Source organism: Mesoplodon mirus (assembly GCF_964341445.2).
Source record: "Mesoplodon mirus genome assembly, chromosome: 2".
In the NCBI taxonomy this organism is placed as follows: Eukaryota; Metazoa; Chordata; class Mammalia; order Artiodactyla; family Ziphiidae; genus Mesoplodon; species Mesoplodon mirus.
The window spans coordinates 33,615,993-33,635,483 of NC_138977.1; the positions used below are offsets into that span (position 1 = coordinate 33,615,993).

The following is a 19,491-nucleotide window of genomic DNA, read 5'->3' on the forward strand; positions in this document are numbered from 1 at the left end:
TTAAACGCTACGTTTCCTTCTGTGCAAATGAAGAAACTGCCTTCCAAAGTTTGAAACGGCCATAATGTAATAAACCGAAACATTGTGTACTATTTTCACAACTGTACGTTTTGATATGTATTTAATAAACATCTGCTGAATGAATGTCTCCGTGCAAATTCGCAGACATTATTTCGGAATCAGGTTCCCAATGTCAAAGCCCATCACAGAAGAAACAGGATGAAGGTGAAGTTAAACTCCGCGGCTGCCTGCATCTTTCCATCGGAGACAGAAAGAGGAGGCAGAAGGGGCTTGACGCAGCAAGTGCGGTCACGCGACAGCGCGTACTGTCACTCCCGTGCGAAGTCGACCCTCAGGCTCTCTTCCAGCAGGCGGGAGGCGACCTCGGAGCACCGGGTCCCGCGCGGGTGCTCCGCCGAGCACAGCGCGAAGCCGCGGTTCGCGGCCGCCGGACGCCCACTTCCGGGCGGCGGGGAAGAAGGGGCGTAACCGTCTCAGCCCCGCGCCCCGCCCGCGGCCCCCAATCCCCGTACCCTCCGGCTTCGGGAGCCCGCGACCCGAAGAGGAAGCGCGCGCGATGGAGCTGCGGCACCTCTGGCTGCTCTGCTGCTGCTGCTGCTGCTGCTGCCCCGGCGCCGCCCCGGCCCCGCCGAGCGGCCGCAACCCGCCCGCCGCCTTCCGGGTACCGCGCTCCCCGGGGGCCCTTCCCGCCTGCCTGTCCTGGAAGGGGGAGGGGGACCTGAGCGCACCCCCGGGGTCCCCTGGGCTTCCTGTCCCGGGGAGGAGGAGGGGACCCGAGCTCACCCCCGGGGTCCCCTGTGCTTCCTGTCCCGGGGACGGGGGAGGAGGACCTGAGCTTACCCCCGGGGTCCCCTGTGCTTCCTGTCCCGGGGACGGGGGAGGAGGACCTGAGCTTACCCCCGGGGTCCCCTGGGCTTCCTGTCCCAGGAGGGGGAGGGGGACCTGAGTTCACCCCCGGGTCCCCTGGGCTTCCTGTCCCGGGGAGGGGGAGGGGACCCGAGCTCACCCCCGGGGTCCCCTGTGCTTCCTGTCCCGGGGACGGGGGAGGAGGACCTGAGCTTACCCCCGGGGTCCCCTGGGCTTCCTGTCCCAGGAGGGGGAGGGGGACCTGAGTTCACCCCCGGGGTCCCCTGGGCTTCCTGTCCCGGGGAGGGGGAGGGGGACCTGAGCGCACCCCGGGTTCCCCTGGGCTTCCTGTCCCGGGACAGAGGGGCCACCGGAGCGCCACCCCCGGGGTTGCCTGCGCGCAGTCCGATGACGCGCCTGCGTTCCAGAGCTGGCCTGACGCACGCGAGCCTTTCTCTCTGTCCTTGGTGTCCGGGTGTCGCTCTCGCCCAGGCCGTGCTCACCCACAGAGGGGTCCTCCAAGAAGGATGTGCAGCTGCGGGTGACCACTGGCTACGTCCAAGGTGGTCCTGATTGGAAGGCGCACCCCCTTTTGGAGCCCCCGGGCGTCCTCGCCGCCTTCCCAAACTTCATTTCAAGGATGTGAACAAAAAGTAGGCGGAGAAACCTGCCCATCTTCCGGAGGGGGCGCTGGCCACCTCCTTCTGAAATCGGAATTTTATCCTCACAGAGCCAGCCTTCAGCAAGCTCAGGGAATCCTGCCGGTTTATGATTTTCTGGAACCCGGGCCCCTTGGACTAGCGCACACCCTGCAAGTTCCCCTGACTTGGTGGAGACCGATTTAGAGAAGGGGGAAGCATTTCATTTCCTTTTCAGATTATTTTGAAAAGCCTTGGTAATCTCAGATGCCCTCCAGCATTAAAACTCAGGAACACACCAGTTAGCTTAGTATAAATAAGGTTTTTCCTGAAACCAAGCAAGCTGCAAGAGGTAATGATTTAGAGTTGGCCTCACTGTGTTCTATTCAATATATATCCAATACTGTGTAATATGTTTTAAATCATGAGAGGTCATTATCATTTTTTATGTTATCAAAGAAAATTCCTTCTTTCTTAATCAAAAGCAAGTGTGAAATCAGTAATCCTGCTGCTTAGTGGAATTGCATTTATTATTTTCCTGGTATTTTCTTGAGCTTTCTCATGGGATTCTGTAGCGGTGCTCTCTTCTACTTCTCCTGCTCATCTCCCTGGACCTCCAGTGTTTAGGAAGTTCCAGCCTTGCCTGATTCTGTGCATTCTTGTTTTTTGCCCAAACCAAGATGTGTATTTTTATTGCCAATTTATTTCTCTAGCTTTCAAAACCAGAAGCACTGGTATAATTGCTTAAGATCAAAGTTTTTGTCCTGTATTCCATTCCTGCCCTGAGCTTGGTGGCATATGGTGGTGAACTAACAACTTAGGGGGAAAATAATCAATCCCACCCATACTGCTAATGTATTCATTGACTGAAGAAATAAAAGCACTGCCATACTTCTCAAAAATAAAAAAATTGGGCTTCCCTGGTGGCGCAGTGGTTGAGAATCCGCCTGCCGATGCAGGGGACACGGGTTTGTGCCCCGGTCTGGGAAGATCCCACATGCCCGGGAGCAGCTGGGCCCGTGAGCCATGACCGCTGAGCCTGCGTGTCTGGAGCCTGTGCTCCGCAACGGGAGAGTACACAACAGTGAGAGGCCCGCGTACTGCAAAAAAATAAAAAATAAAAATAAAATAAAATTATGTCTAATTAGGAATTGGTTAAGTTGAGATTCTCTGTTTACCCATCGGGGTAAATTATGTACAGATTCTAGAAAATTCCCTGGCTCCATAATCAACTTAAAACGAAAGAAAAGTTTAAAAATTAAAATAGAGTTATAAAGTGCTCTGTGTTGTGCTAGAGAGAATAGAGAGGTTTTAGGGTAAAAAGTGGACAAATATTGAAGACCAGGAGCTGTAGTCTTTGGATCTTGGTGTCTTATTTAGGGAGAGCAAAGAGGTGTCCTCTTGTTTGCAAATGCATTGATGACTGACTAGTGGCTGCCCAAAACACAGTGGAAAGGTATTCAGGGAACTGCTGACACAGAGAAAGGATCTGATTGATTAGTAATGTTTTTCACCATCATGGGTTCATGGTGAAAGGTTTTGTCATCCCTTATGGGGTTTTCTAAGTTCCCCGGGAATATTCCTTGAGCGGAAGTCAGGTGGCACCTGGTGATACTTGTACACAAACCGACACTTCGTTATTGTTGGGTGAAGACCAGGCTCCTCCTGGGATGATTATGGGATGCCTCACAGGATAAGTGACTGATATTGGGGATTTGTGTGTCTTCTCTTTCTTTCTTTTCTCTATCCCAGGAGTCAGGACTGAGAGAGGAAGTCAGGGAGGGTCAGGGAGAGTGTCTGCAGCATCTCTGAGCTGAGAGAAGGGGTGAGGGCAGAGTACCCTAGATGCCCCGCAGGCCAGGGGAGGGTAGGAGGCCATGGGGACACACAAATCCCAAACCAGTCTTCAGTGGAGGCCCTTCCCCAGTAGGCTGGCCAAGTGCTTAGTCATGGCCTGGGTGCGGCCTGTGAGCACCAGGGCCTCCCTCCCTGCAGTCCTGGCAATTCAGATTCAGGGGGTAAGCTCCCTGTGGATGGTCTGTGAGGCCCATCCTCCTGGCTGCAGCAGGCTTTCCTGTACATCCATAAACGTCCTACCTTCTCAGGCCTTCCCTCATCTGTCCAGCTCGCAACAGTGGCCAGTAGATGCTAACAGGACAAAGGAAGCCGCTGAACTCCTCAACAGTTTGCAGTCGCTGGCTTAGATTTGTCACACGGCCTCTACTCACACTTGCTTTGCACTTCAGTTCTGTTTATAGATTTTTACATCTCCTTTCCAAATTATATTCAAAGGCTTGCTTCATCAAGATTACCTTTAAATGTCTAAAACTCAATAACTGTTGATCATTTTATTGATTAACAGTCCTTCCAGGCATGCTCAATAAGGAAAAAATAAGATTATGATAAGTCCCAGCAATAATTTGCTTGAAAACAAACAGCTTATGCCATTTGCAGCAACATGGATGGGCCTAGAGATTATCATACTGGGTGAAATAAGTCAGAGAAAGACAAATACCATGTGATATTGCTTGTATGTGGAATCTAAAAAAATGATGCAAATGAACTTACTTACAAAACAGAAATAGACCCACAGACATAGAAAACAAACTTATGGTTACCAAAGGGGAAAGGGGGGCAAGGAATAATTTAGGAGTTTGGGATAAACATATACACACTACTGTGTATAAAATAGATAACCAACAGGGACCTACTGTATAGCACAGAGAACTATACTTAATATCTTTTAATAACCTATAATGGGAAAGAATCTGAAAAAGAATAGATATACATATGTAAAAAATAACAACGCAACTTAGCACTATCAAGGGCATGACGTATATAAAATGTAATTATGCATATATTCAACAACAAATATTAATTAAGCGTCTGTTGTGTGCCAGGTGTGTGCTCAGTGAGGGGAACACAGTAGCGAATAAGACAGACCAGCCTGGCCCTCATTTTACTTATAGGTTTATGGGACAGACACACAATAAACACGTAAGTGCACAAGCGAGTACAGAATAGCTAGAGCTGGAAACTTACCAAATGGTGGTCTCCTGAAGTTTTATTTATCCCACACAGTTGGTTAGAAGTAGGAAATTGAGGCATGTTCATACAAAAGACAAGCCTAAGATGATTATCACAAGACTCAAAGCTGAGGAATCTGTAAACAATGGTCCGATTTTCCCTTTGGAAAGACAAACCAGGCGATCTTCCTGGGACATTTCCAGGATTGCATCTCTTTCCCAAAGCCTTTTTACCCAAAATGAAACAGAGACCTCTATAAAGCTCAAGGAGAATCAGATGTACTGATTCACTAGTTACTTACTCCTTTTTTCATGCTTCATTAGTTGTGCTGGGAAATACGAAGATAAAGAAGACAGTCTTCCCAGATTCATAGTTGTTGGATCACATGAATACTCTCTGGCGACAATTCCCACTAGTGTCTAGTGTTTATTTGCAATTTATTTTTTTCCACTATGTTAAATAAACATATATTTAGTGCTTTCAACATGCTTAGTAAAGAGGGATTATAAATGGTTATCCATTTATAATTCCTGGGACATTCCTTTCCTAGCTTCAAAAATTACTCCTGAAATCAGATAATATTTTTAATACAAAACATTTATAAAACGAATCTGAATATCTTAGATGACCTTCCATCATGATCTGCAGGAAATAAATCAAGCTTTAACTTTTGCATCTGAACACTGTCTCCAAGTAAGTTATATGCATATTGCTCTGGAAAGTTAACATGGGTGATATAAATGAGTGTGTTTTTTTTCCTTTTAGGAAAGTCTTAATAGACAGCGATACTTGAATTCTTTATTTCCTGGTGAAAACTCCACTGCCGTCTATGGAATAAATCAGTTTTCTTATTTGTTCCCTGAAGAGTTTAAAGGTATGGTGCGATGGGGCTATTAGTTGATTAGTTTCCTGACTTTAATTTGTTCCCTTAACTTTTGAGAATTGTTCAATTGTGAAGCTAGTAAATTGAGTAATACTTAATATTTATTAAATGCTTAATAAGTGTCAAGCATGTACCTGGTGCTGACAGTTAAAAAAATAAATCCATGGTCACTCTCTTCTAATTATTGCTTAAGAACTAAATACCGTAAATATAGACATTTCCACGTGGCTCTGAGGGCTAATACCTCATCTCTCCTCCAGTTTTCTGTGCTGTTTCTATTCAAGATGCCCATGGTTCCATGGGTTGTGATAAAACAAATGATGTCAATTATACTCATTTTTTTTTTGACCTGCTTCTATCAAACATGTCATTTTATGTGACAGCCCCGGCCCTATTGGAGGAATTCTCATCTTTGTAGCTTTCGGCTAATCCATTTCATGTACGGAAAAGCACAAAAGGCAGACTGTATCAGAAACTCCACTGTTTCTGTTGAAACGTGCCTCCAAAATGAATCCCTATAATATAATGTTGCTTGCCTTTTCTTTTCATGTGTATCCTCAGCTATTTATTTACGAAGCAGACCTTCCAGTTTTCCCCGGTTTCTGGCAGATGAGCACACATCCATCTCCAACCTGTCCTTGCCGTTAAGATTTGACTGGAGGGACAAGCACGTCGTCACCCCAGTGAGGAATCAGCAGACAGTACGTTGGTTTTCTTTTCCTTTTTGATCAGTGTCTGAGTCACTCTTGAGGTCAAGTTCGATCAGACTTGTAAAGGAGCCATCACTGCTGTAGGTGAAAGCACACCCCAATCATCGAAAAATGGCAAGGCCAGGGGCTTCCCTGGTGGCGCAGTGGTTGAGAGTCCACCTGCTGATGCAGGGGACACGGGTTCGTGCCCCGGTCCAGGAAGATCCCACATGCCGCGGAGCGGCTGGGCCCGTGAGCCATGGCCGCTGAGCCTGCGTGTCCGGAGCCTGTGCTCCGCAGCGCGAGAGGCCACAGCAGTGAGAGGCCCGCGTACCGGAAAAAAAAAAAAAAAAAAAAAAAAGGCAAGGCCAGGAGAACCCCTGGTGTGGGAGACGGATGTCAGGCCGGGCACTCACTCTGGAGGTGAGCTCTGTGGGCTCCCCTCCCTGGCTGCCTAGCCCCCTTATCACGGTCCCCAGGCCTCTGCAGAGCAGCGGGTGGAAGGCTGGAGGAGGTGAACTTGACCACTGATGCTTGAGCCATTCAAAAGGGAAATGACGTGACATCAGGCACTGTTCCCCCGTGCGCCCAGACCTCTTGGGTTCATCCCCTGAACTCCCTCAGAAACCCTACCTCCATCCCCACCCCTGCAGGATCGCACACTTCGTACCTGTGATCCTTAAAAATGCAGTCAGTTCTGCTGGAATGTGACATAGACGTTCCTAGAAATCACCAACTCTGCAAAATCAGGCAGTGAAAATGAGAGGGGTTATAGAAGAAATGAGGTTAGGACTCAGCGCTAAAAAATCGTGATACACTAAAAAAAGACAGGGAAGTAGTAAAAGTGGCAGTGCGGTTTTACATGTGTTACATGATAAAGAAGTGTGTAAGTCCTGCAGTAAATGCAACCATTTACCACCCTGTGATATCACTTATATGTGGAATCTAAAATATGGCACAAATGAGCTTATCTATGAAACAGAAACAGACTCAAAAACATAGAGAACAGACTGGTGGTTGCCAAGGGGGAGGGGGTGAGGGAGGGATGGAGTGGGAGTTTGGAGTCAGCAGATGCAGACTAGTACATATATAGAATGGATAAACAACAAGGTCCTACTGTATAGCACAGGGAACTATATTCAGTATCCTGTGATAAACCATCACGGAAAAGAAAATGAAAAAGAATATTCATATGTATAACTGAGTCATTTGCTGCACAGCAGAAATTAACCCATCATTGTAAATCAACTGTACTCAACAAAAACAAATTTTTAAAATGCAGCCATTTACCTTGCAGAAGTCCTGAGTGTGCCTGTGAAGATAACCTGGAATCAGAGGGCAAGCGGGACCCCAGATGTGGGTAGGCACCCTCATTCACGAGGAGAGCCATCTCTCCGGCAGATGTTGGAGGGCAGATGCGCTTGCCCCGCACCCCCGCTGGGCACGGGGATGTCCGCTGACCTGGGAAAGTTGGTCCCTAACCCCAGGGATGCGGCCCCAGTTTGTCTGCAGTAGAAACCTCAGTGGGTCACTCAGTCTCCTCTCGTAAGACCAACGCTTTGGACCCAACAGTTCCCCGGTCACCATCTAGTTAGGATGATCCTTTTTGCTTTCTCAGATTCTGTATTTATTGTTCTGGGTTAAATTTTACCACCAAATCATCTGCTTTATTTTTGGATTCGTAATGAAGGGTGATGTAGCATGAAACCCAGTCCATCCAGGGTGTGCTTACGGTGTATTCAAGGCGAACTTTTAATTAGGAATCTTCTTACTAAAGGAAAGATGTTTTGGAGCAGGGACTGTCCCCCTGGGGCAGTGGTAGGTGGGTAACCTAAGGTGACCTGCATTTACAGTTCTCAAGGGGTGGGCACCCTGCTGGAATGTCCCTTAGTGAATGCCGTACCCTGCCCCAGGCCCTGAAGCTAGAGGTGTAAATAAGGCCACTTTGAGGCCATTAGATCGCTCAGAGCTTCCCTCCACAAGGACCACCAGCCCTGCGTCCTTTCTTTGCCTGCAGTACCTGGTCCCGGGATTAAGACAGTTCTGCCCACTTTCAAATCCCACTCTCTGCCTTTCCTGCCGTTCTTCCTCCTTGTATGAAATTCTTGATCCTTTCCTTCCACCTCCTCCCTTTCTTGTAGGACCAGCCCTTTAATTCTTTTGCTCTAGTTTGTCCAGTAAGAGGAAGTTAAGAGACCCAGACTCAGGAAGATTGTCAGCCAGTATCTTAATGAGGAACGAGCAGTATAGGTCTCCATCATTGGGACATTTCCTGTGTGTTCATAACTGTGATGGGCTGAAGAGTCAGTCATTCACCCAGTTCCTGAGTCCATCTGTGAAAGGGACCAACGTAGGCACGTGCATCCTAACCGCTGCTCACCTCATCCCTGCCTTCTAGCCAGGGGGACGTGGATGGCCGAGCAGAGGGATGGAAGAACGGGATGGGCGTTGGTACACACCTTAGAGACAAGCCACCTGTTCAATGAGCTGGCTCGTTTTTTTATTTTTTTTTATGTATTTTACTGAAGTATACTTGATTTACAATGTTGTGTTAATTTCTGCTGTACAGCAAAGTAACTCACTTATACATATATATATATATTCTTTTTCATATGCTTTTCCATGATGGTTTATCACAGGATGTTGAATATAGTTCCCTGTGCTCTACAGTAGGACCTTGTTGTTTATCCATTCTATATATACTAATTTGCATCTGCTAATCCCAAACTCCCAACCCTTCCCTCCCCCATCCCCTCCCCCTTGGCAACCACAAGTCCACTCTCTCTGTCTGTGCAGACTCGTTTTTTTTTTTTTTTTTTTTGCTTTACACGGGCCTTACACTGTTGTGGCCTGTCCCATTGTGGAGCACAGGCTCCAGACGCGCAGGCCCAGCAGCCATGGTTCACGGGCCCAGCTGCTCCGCGGCACGTGGGATCCTCCCGGACCGGGGCACGAACCCGCGTCCCCTGCATCGGCAGGCGGACTCCCAACCACTGCGCCACCAGGGAAGCCCCAGACTCATTTTTTAAAAAGACCATCAGTTCAAGTGTTTTCCCAGTCTCTAAAATTCACTTTTATTTTGCATCGTCTAACCTGCAATAGTGATACTACCAATTTACCTTTCATGAATAACTAGATTTTGATGCTTACAAGAGAATTTTGGGTTTCGTTTCCTTTTTTCAATTAGAAAATCGACAGGATCGGTGTTTATATTCTGTGGGCCTCCAGACTGTGCTCACTTGATTTGATCATCTGAGATATTAGAGATGTTGGCAGACTTGATTTGCACGTTATTTGATAGTAAGTACTGTCCGTTTCTGTTCCTGGCAGTGTGGTGGATGCTGGGCCTTCACCGTGGTAGGAGCAGTGGAGTCCGCGTGCGCCATAAAAGGGCAGCCTTTGGAGGCGCTGAGTGTCCAGCAGGTCATAGACTGTTCATACAGCAACTACGGCTGCAACGGAGGGTCCCCGCTCAGCGCTTTGAACTGGCTCAATAAGGTGACTAGGTCCACAGCCTTTTAAGCTGCTTGTTTAATGTGCGTTCAGAATTCAGACAATCTACTCTCATTTACTAAATAATGTTTTCAAGGTTGGAAATGTAGCTAACCAGAGCTTGAATTAATCAGAAGACTTCCCAATGTGACCATATCCAGAAATAGAGTCTTTAGGAGGCTCTGGAGATTAAATGAGGTCATAAGGTTGGACCCTAACCCGATCGGACTATGACCTTATCGGAAGAGGAGGAAGAGAACAAGAGCTCTGTCTGCCCTGTGAGGACACGGTGAGAAGGTGGCCATCTGCACCGCAAGGAGAGAGCTCTCCCCAGATGCTAACCCTGCCAGCACCTTGACCTTGGACTTCCAGTGTCCAGAACCATGTGAAAATCAATTTCAGTTTTTTAAGCCAAAAAAAAAAAAAAAGAATTGCTTCTGGGCAGGTCAGCCATCAATAGAGAAACCAAAGTGTGAAAAATCTTACCTGCAATCAGTGTTCAGAAAAATATTTATGTTTATTTCCTCACATTACTTAACAGATGCTCTTTTTTTGCAGATGTGTGTCACATGACTCACAAAGCTGAGAGCGTATTCATTTCCGTAGAATTTCTGAGTGTTCAGGTTTACAGGGGATTAGCAGTCAGCTGATTGGGTGCTCTCTGTAGGCGCAGGGCTGAGCGCATGTTGCACGTCAGTAGCTGGCACGGGGCTGCGCCCTGCCTCTCCCCCTCCAGAGGCTTCCCCAGCACGTACACACCCTCTGATGCTGTCCTAGGTTCAGCAGCAGTGGCGTAAAGCCAGCGATGAGGTGTTGTGAAAGGTTGTCACGACAGTGCTCCCCAAGCTCCAGGGCCCCCCTCTTACTCATTTGCTGTGTTTTGAGTCACCGCACACTGGACGCTGATGCTCTGTACATGTTATGGGCAGCAATACGTAGAGCGTGTGCCTGCGCTCACATAAGCCCTGCTCTCCGAAGGGGAGGGTTCGATCCTGATAACTGTAAGGTGTGTGGCATTTGCCAGGTGAATGGCAGCGAGGGAAGTGGATAGAAGGACGCTTGTGAGCACAACCCAGGACCACTGCCCTGCCTGAGCCTCAAAGGCTTGGCAACCCAGAGCCAGAGCCGTGGAAGGAGAGTGGTCTACACGCCTGTACCCTCGGGAGAAGGAGGGCCAGACTTTATCATCAGATCACCGGAGCTCCCAGGAAACGGAATACAGGAAATACAGGAGCCAAAGACAAAGACATTGAGTTTAATTACCTAGGATGTCCTTATAAAACACCTAAAGCGTTAATTTAAGATTTTCATAACTCAAAGAATACCCACATGATGAAGGTGTGGCCAAGGCTAATCTTATTTTGATACTTGGTAATAAGTTCTATTTGATTTCTAACACAACAGTGTGACAGAAATAATTCTGGGTGCTCATTTTCTTTTAGATGCAAGTGAAGTTGGTGAGAGATTCAGAATACCCGTTTAAAGCCCAGAATGGTCTGTGCCGTTACTTTTCTGACTCACATTCTGGATTTTCAATCAAAGGTTATTCTGCCTATGACTTCCGGTAAGTGTCTCCCTCTGTTGTGGTTTCCTCTATATCTCTTAATTTATTATCTATTGATTATTTGGAATTAATAAGTTGATTGACAGCATCACTGCCTACTCTTAATTGTTTTAAAATGGACTTTTTACTGAAAATTGGTAATCAACGTGGAGGTCTATGTACGTTGTTTCTTAAATATGATCTACTTTCTCCCACGTCATTACAAATAGAAACAACACACTTAAATTAACACATTTAAATCCAGTTTAAAGTATAATTGACACTCACCACCTCTTACCAAGTTTAAGTGTCACACTTACCTTTAGCGTATTTCAGTCTTACTCATGAATCAATAAAAGATTGCTCGAGGGGCTTCCCTGGTGGTGCAGTGGTTGAGAGTCCCCCTGCCGATGCAGGGGACATGGGTTCGTGCCCCGGCCCGGGAAGATCCCACATGCCGCGGAGCGGCTGGTCCCGTGAGCCATGGCCACTGAGCCTGCGCGTCCGGAGCCTGTGCTCCGCAACGGGAAAGGCCACAACAGTGAGAGGCCTGCGTACCGCAAAAAAAAAAAAAAAAAAGGTGGAGGCAGTCGTGTCTGGTTAATACAGAGATTATCATATTTGTCGTGGTCAGATTACAAAACTTTCCCCCAAATTGAATAAGATAAAATATACATTATACACTAAAACCTGTGCTGAACAAAACTAAATTATTAGACAAGTGAGGGAGAGAGACAATGTTTATTGTAAACCTCGAGTATAATTTATGGGTTAGGAAGGCCACAGAGCCTGTACCTATAATTGTATCCTTAGTTTGATTCTGAAGGTGGGTGCAGTGCCGAGGCATAAAGGTAGAATTTGAACTCAGCTCTGGGGAACCTCAAAGTCCATACCCTACCATGGTGCTTTCCCAGATTTCATAATTTTGCTTGTCTTAGGTCATCTTAATGAATACCAACTATTATTACAGTAGCAAAAATTAGAAATGCCTGCTTACAGATCTCCAAAAACAGATCTTCACCTTAACAGGTAACATGAGTGAATGTTTAGAATGAATGTGTCCTTTCTGTTGCAGTAAGTCCCACTGTTACGCACTCATGTTTTTCCCTCATCTGTGGACAGAATATCCCCTTGATAGAAACTGGCCTCCAGCTGGCATGATGAGGGCTTATTTACTCTTTCAGGGCACTAATCCACCATGCTTTGCTGCAGCAATAAACTACCAAAAACTATCTTAATGGCCTGAAATATCAGTAACCTTATTTCAGTGTCCTGCACCCACAAAGCTGACCTTGAAAAATGCAAATTAATGGTTTAATCACATACTTTTAAGACCCATGAAGGCTGAATGCTGTGTAACATGAGACTTTATCAATACAAGGCAGCATAGGAAGGCAGTAACTGCATCTCCGGCTGTCTTCCCAGTCCAGTCCTAGTTCTCCTGGCATCTTAGCATCTATCCTGCCCTATAACTACATTCACCACTTTTGCATAACCCTTCCCTGTAGTTTCTTTATTTGATGATCACTGACCTAAGTTAGCTGGTCTCTTGATTCTTACCTGGTGTGGCAGAGACGACGAGTTATCACCACACATCCAGGCTTTCCACGTTCCTTATTAAGAGAATCCCTATATTTTAGGGGAGTACTTTGACAGCCAGCTACAAAACTTCATTTCCCGTCTTCCTTGAAGCTAGACTTGGCCATAGGACTGAGTTCTAGCCTATGAGACCCATGCGGATATGTGCAGAATATGTGATCACTTCTGGGATCTCAGCAGGAATGTAGCACTTCCCCTTTCTACTCCCTGCTGTCTTAAATACGTGTTAAATGGCTGGGGCTCCAGCAGCCTTCTTGGACCATGAACTAACCTCAGGAGAGTTCCTGGTATCCTGGTGTCCCACAGCCCTCCTGGACTGCCAGTCTTCCAGACTTCCTTTTAGCCTCCATCGATTAGGGCTTGATAATTGCAACCAAACCTACTCCTACCCATATACAGATTAAATAGTTCACTTTTATAAAGTATTTTTACCTGAAAAACTAAACTTCTTAACCAAACATTTCCTCTTTTGGTAGTGACCAAGAAGACGAAATGGCAAAAGCACTGTTTACCTTGGGCCTTCTGATAGTGGTAGTAGATGCCGTGAGCTGGCAAGATTATCTGGGAGGCATCATACAGCATCATTGCTCTAGTGGAGAAGCAAATCACGCCGTTCTGGTAACCGGCTTTGATAAAACAGGTGAGTGCTGGTGAGATGTGACCAATTGCTTTGCAGCTTGAACTCCAGCTTGACAAGTGATTGCCATCCTTTAAAACGCTGAAATTTGGTCCTATTACATCTAAGTCCTCATGAGCTTTACAACTTTTCACTAAACTTCCAGGTATACAGGCCCTGCAGGTCCCACTGTCAATCTGGTAGATGCCTTGTTGAAATGACACTAAATTCCTGATCTAAATAATGGGCATTCTCCATCTGGAATGTTTAGGGTAACTGCTGGGAAAGAGAAGTGCTTATTATTTCATCATACTTATCTAACGATCCTTTTTTTTTCTTTTTTTTTCCTTTTTCTAAGTCCCTGGAAAAGGACGTGTGTTTTCATTTTCTGCAGTAACTGCATTAAGTGAAATGCATTCAAACACATTTTCCATTGATTGGCGTGTGACACTAGTACCGCTCAAGTTTACTTGGCTGGTTTGTTAGCAGTTCATTACATTTTTTATCTTTTTCTTAGAGCCACTGTACTTTTCAAGAACTTAACTTTAAATAGACATTCTTTCACCACAAATACGTTCTGCAGGGTTTGGTTTATGTTTTTTAGGCAGTACCCCGTACTGGATCGTGAGAAACTCCTGGGGAACTTCCTGGGGCATAGACGGCTGTGTCCATGTAAAAATGGGAGGAAACATTTGTGGTGAGTCATGAGTTGATATTCAAAACTCTAGGCTAAATGTCAAGGAAGAGACTGTGAATAGATTAAAATTTTAGCCCGTCCAGTCCATAGTGTGCATCCAGGATACTTAGATCACTTTTATAGTAAGAATTGTCATCCTTTAACTAATTGATAAAAATACAACAGTGTTTTTTTTAAAAAGACACTATTGTACACATTCATGTTTTTAAAAGGAAGAGGGACTGTAGTAAAACCAGTGTAATGAGCAAAACATTGTAAGACATGGTGATAATTTACCAAAGTTAACTACTTCCAAAACCAGAAAAAACTCCACTTAGGAGGCTGAGCTTTTCCAAAAATGTCTCCAATTCCAAATTTACTTTTTATAATTGTATTACTTTCCATTATTTTATGTATTATAATGCCTTCTCTAGGATCATGAAGAATCACTTTTTCTTTGTATCAAAATGGGTGAAAATCTGAATATTAGGGTTGTTTCTGATTTAATATGCCCCTTGTCACCTACAAAATTCTACTCACTGGAATTGAGAGGCTTAAAAGAATGCCAAACATGCTCTTTTGTTGAATAACATTTTTTATTAATTAACAACAAACCAAATTAAAATAGCTATTTAAGTATGTTAAACGTATTCTAAAATCCATATTCAAATTCTGTTCTAAAATTTTTGATCTAGAAAATCAGCATATTTTCTGAATCAAGTTAGACCCAAACTGTGTTGTGTATACAACTTTTTAAAAATTGTAGAACACACCAGGTTGTGATATTTATGATAAAAGAGAGTTATGGATGGGCTTCCCTGGTGGCGCAGTGGTTGAGAGTCTGCCTGCCGATGCAGGGGACACGGGTTCGTGCCCCGATCCGGGAGGATCCCACATGCCACGGAGCGGCTGGGCCCATGAGCCATGGCCGCTGAGCCTGCGCGTCCGGAGCCTGTGCTCCGCAACAGGAGAGGCCACCACAGTGAGAGGCCCGCGTACAGCAAAAATGAATAAATAAATAAATAAATAAATAAATAAGAGAGTTATGGAAAAACTTGAGAGCTTATATTTTGATCCAGTCTAGCGACGGCAGCTCAGTCATTCCACAGAGCAGCATCCGTGTAGTTTAATAAATGGCCTCTTCGATCACCCCAGTAAAGAATTTTCCATAAATTATTTATTAACAAGAGTCATCCTCACAGAAGCTTTTCAGCCAGAGCGCGAGCACCCCTGTCAGCCCTCTGCTTTCAGCTTCACTGGGGCTCTGCAGATAAAGGGCCGCTGCCACTCCTGGAAGCCCTGCTGCCCCCACAGTTTATCCCCAGCTGCGGAGTGAGGGGCCTGCATCTGGGCTGAGGGGCGGCTGCTTTCACAGCCCTGTCAGGGTTGCTGCAAGGACGTGATCTGGATACTGGTTCAGCATCATCTTGATTAGGACCCTGCATCCCCACCTCTTCCCAGCCCCCAGCTACAAAGGGTGAGTCAGGATTATCTTTCCCCTGTACCCGTTTCCCAGTTTAAGTCTCCAAGGCCTGCCTCGTTCGTCATTATACAGGAATCCAGATCCTTTCTGAAAGGGAGTATTTCCTGAAAGTTACATCCCTGAGATGGTCACATTACTCTTATGACCAGCTGCGGAAGGCGGGTAGCATTCCGTGGCCCCAAGAGATTTCAAAGACACAGCTAATCACAGAGGAATCCAGTCTTCAAATAGGATGTTTAATCACTTCCGCCATGACATTCTGATCTGTGTCCACAGAGCACGCTGGTGATTTATTAAAATGTTGTTGAAGTTCAAATCTTAGAATTAAAATTTTCAAATTGTGTTGAAAATAATCCTCTAAATTATCATATTGCCTCTAAGCAATATGTATGAGTGCGATACAGATTTCAGATACATTCACCTGTTCAGTTCATAAGTCGTTTGGGGATTTTTAATAGTTTCTTGAAATAAAAATATTAGGTATCTCTTCTAATATCTGCGTTTGAGGTTGCCGTGTCTCTACGGACAGGTAGCTATCACCAGTGAGTGATTTTCTTAGTAGATATTAACTCTTTCCGAACCCAAATGAAAATTGTTTTAATTTGCTATTTAAAAGGCATATAAGGAAGAAATAGAGTAGTACTGATGGTTTCCTTTTTCTTAGGTATTGCAGAATCTGTTTCTGCTGTATTCGTGTGATATGTTCGCCAGATCAAGAGACAGATACCAAACTGAAGGCTCATGATGAGATGTGATACTTCATTCTTGGCATTTTCACCTTTAGGCTTTAGCAACTACCCACAAAAGACAGGCTCTAGGGCCTGGTCCTGTTGAAACTATTGGTAAGTTGTAGAATGTTCTCTTCTTAGAGAGAGATGGACAAAGTCAGAAGGAAGAAAAGCAGCACCATGGCCTGGGAGGAAGTCTGTGGACCAGTTTCCTACTGGGAGGAAGGTCAGATTAGGAGGTATTTTAGGTCTCTTCACTCTGAAAAGGCTATTATCTGGTTTGTTTGATTATTGTTTCTGTTTGCCATTTGTTTATTTTTAATGACATATTTCCAGTAGGATTAAAGAGGTGATAAGAATTCCTTTTCCTTTATGGGATAAAATCAGCAGCCCAAGCTGCCCTGCATATAAGAATAGCCAACCTAGAACTAGGTGTGCCCCTCCCAGTTGGGTCCCAGCCCTCCAGGATAGAATTTCATAAGAATTTTGAAAGGCCAATTGTTCTTCCCCAGCACATGGCGCTCACCCATGACCTGCGCAGATCATGTAGAAAGAAGAAAAAAGACAAAGTTACTTTTTAAGGCAGACAGCTAGCCTGATTGAAACTCAATGACCAATATGGCAACCAAGTGATAGGAAAATCTCAAGTAGCCTTGACTGGAAGACAAATTATTTGGGGGTTTCACGGTCCGGAGGGTTCCAGTACGTTTTATTTCCTCCTTTGTTCTTGTTGGATTGAGGAGTGGTGTGTCTTCTCACATTTTCTCACTCTTTCTCTTACTCTTGGCCGTGAAACTTCTAAATCCTCCTGGTGGTGCGGCTTCCCTGGTGAAAGAAGTCTCACTGTTTACTTTCCTTCTCAATTTGAGGGCCATTTATTTGGCTCCAATTGTCTCTAAGCCTTTATCAGCATCAGGACCTCACCTGTCTGTCCACCCATCATTTGGAGGCACCACCTCTTTCAAAGTTCAACCTCATTAATCTGGGGTATCAGCCAAAATGTGTTTCCCAGCCTCAGTTGTCCCAATTTTCTGCTTATTTTCCCCAGACTCACATCCTAACTACATTTTTGTGCATCCCTTTGGCTTTCCACATGGTCCCTGGTCCTCGAGGTCCAACTCCTCTTTTGCAGGGTCATTATGCTTGGCCGTGTAAGAACCTCAGAGCATGAAAGCTGCTCTGCTGATTGAATATAAGTACAATCGTATTGTGTGAGTTAAATGACAAAATTGTATCAAGTACTATGTATGTAAATATCTCCTCTCTCAAATTCACAGTCGCTGTCCAGTGTAGACTATCTTAAAAGCAAAATTGTAGGGGTGGCAATAACCACTGAAAAAAATTGAGACATCCCATTTTCCTCTCACGGTTGACCTTTATTTATCACTCTCCTTATTAGAAGAAAATCAAAAACAAGACACTATTTCTTTTCCTTACACCAACCAGAAGCAATTTCAAAAGAGTATGTGTTGACTCAGATTTAGAAATGACAAATTGATATTCTATTTGATTAATATTCTAAATATCCAACTATGCCAAAAAGGAATTGCGTCTTGATTATTCTAGTTTGTGTTAATGTACTAATTCCTGTAAAATATGAATGCTTTTCTGATACTCTTTTACAAAGATAAATATTCTTTTGAATTACAAAGTGATAAATACCTCTCGGCTCTTCTGGATTTTGATAACATTTATAATAAAACAACCTGTATCTGACTTTGGGTTAAGAAGACTCTGTCCACGTGTATGGCTTACATTTTGTGAACACAATGTTAATGTGCTTTACATTCACACAAGAGTTTTCTCAGCTGCAAATCCATATATTTAATTTTTGGTTTTCTCCATAGACATCTTAACTTCAATGTCTGCAAACTATTTCCTTCCCCTCCTCAAAACAACAAAACAAAACAACAGCAATGAAAAACCTAAAAAACAACAAACTCCCACACCTCCTAGAGTCTCTATTTTGGGTAACAGCATCAGCATCGTGTAATAACCCTATCAATAAAATTGAGGGAAATCTTAGATGCTCCATCAGGTCAGCTACACTTGAGGACCCATCACCTAATCACCCGCCTGCTCTCCATTTCCTTTCTCCATCCTTCACTCGATACATGTTCTTTAGCATCTCTGACCCCCACTGCTCAGGAGTCGACCCATCAGACCCCTTGTCCCTCAGTCTGGGGCTTCTCGAGTATGGCCCCCAGACCAGGAGCCACCTGAGGACTTGGAAACTGTTTCGTCAGCCCCCCGGGTGTTTGTGATGGACGGATGGATAATCCATCTACTCTGTGTCCCCGGGGTTTGCATTTCTAAAAGACACCATTTTTCATGTTATCCCTCTGTTTTAGCCTATTCAGGGGTTCCCGGTGCCTAAAAGATAACATATCAACTTTTCTAAGTGAGATTTTCCCAAAGAGGCCCCTTCCTGCCTTCTCAGCCTCACCAACTGCTGTTCCACGTGGGCGTGTGCTGTGCTCCCGCCCTGACCAGCTGCTGGACGTTCGCCAGTGAGGCTGAGAGGAGAGCAATGAAATTTTCACATAATAATTAGGAGTCATAATGAAAATAACCAAGGTGTTCCTGGATGTGATTTCACTGGGATCTCAGAGTAAATACTAAATTAGCCTTACAGCGATTTCATGATTCATTTAAGAATTATTGAAAGCTGGTCGTAAGCACTAGAAGCAAGTTTAAATGGGGCAAGAGTACTAACTGGTTTTATGAGTGGTTTCGACATTTATGTAAGAATTAGTGATACATCATTTGAAAAAAAACTACCACTATATAACCTAGTCACACCAAGAAACAGAGATAAAAATAACTATATCAGATCATTTAGTCTATTAAAAGAATATACCTTGACAAATAGCATTTATTCCAGGATTCCAAGGCATCTTGATGGACGGAACGTCCAGTAACATATTTCTTCATTACTTCATGAGAAAAAGCAAAGATTATAAGTATTTTATCCCCAATACATAGAGAGGAAACTGGGGATTAAACTGGTTGTTTGGACCAAAGTAGATAATTAACAGATGCATTTGATCTCAAACTTGCTGACTTATTTCAAAGGGAGTGTCATTGGCCATGTTACTTGTCTCTGGATTTTTCAGCTTAACCACCCTTTGGTACCATATACCTGTACCTGCACACACACACACACACACACACACACACACGCCATGGAGGCAAAAGCAAGTATATGTAAATAATGTAGAGACAACCTAGACAATATGATCCTTATAAG

General features: G+C 44.8%; 1 protein-coding gene across 1 annotated transcript; it reads left to right on the forward strand.

Moving 5' to 3' along the window:
* Positions 1-138: 138 nt before the first annotated feature.
* CTSO (cathepsin O) lies at positions 139-17,978 on the forward strand. The gene is made up of 8 exons (XM_082636874.1): positions 139-682; positions 5,298-5,406; positions 5,977-6,116; positions 9,435-9,602; positions 11,039-11,160; positions 13,215-13,378; positions 13,959-14,051; positions 16,178-17,978. The coding sequence occupies exons 1-8, from the start codon at positions 578-580 to the stop codon at positions 16,210-16,212; spliced, it is 936 nt and encodes a 311-aa protein (XP_082493000.1). The 5' UTR covers positions 139-577; the 3' UTR covers positions 16,213-17,978.
* The last annotated feature ends 1,513 nt before the right edge of the window (positions 17,979-19,491 follow it).

Bases quoted from the DNA above. Each gene is read 5' to 3' on its own strand.
- CTSO (XM_082636874.1), top strand. From the start codon at position 578: ATGGAGCTGCGGCACCTCTGGCTGCTCTGCTGCTGCTGCTGCTGCTGC. The intron at 6,117-9,434 runs GTACGTTGGTTT...TGTTCCTGGCAG, and splicing joins CAGTGAGGAATCAGCAGACA to TGTGGTGGATGCTGGGCCTT. The intron at 14,052-16,177 runs GTGAGTCATGAG...CCTTTTTCTTAG, and splicing joins AATGGGAGGAAACATTTGTG to GTATTGCAGAATCTGTTTCT.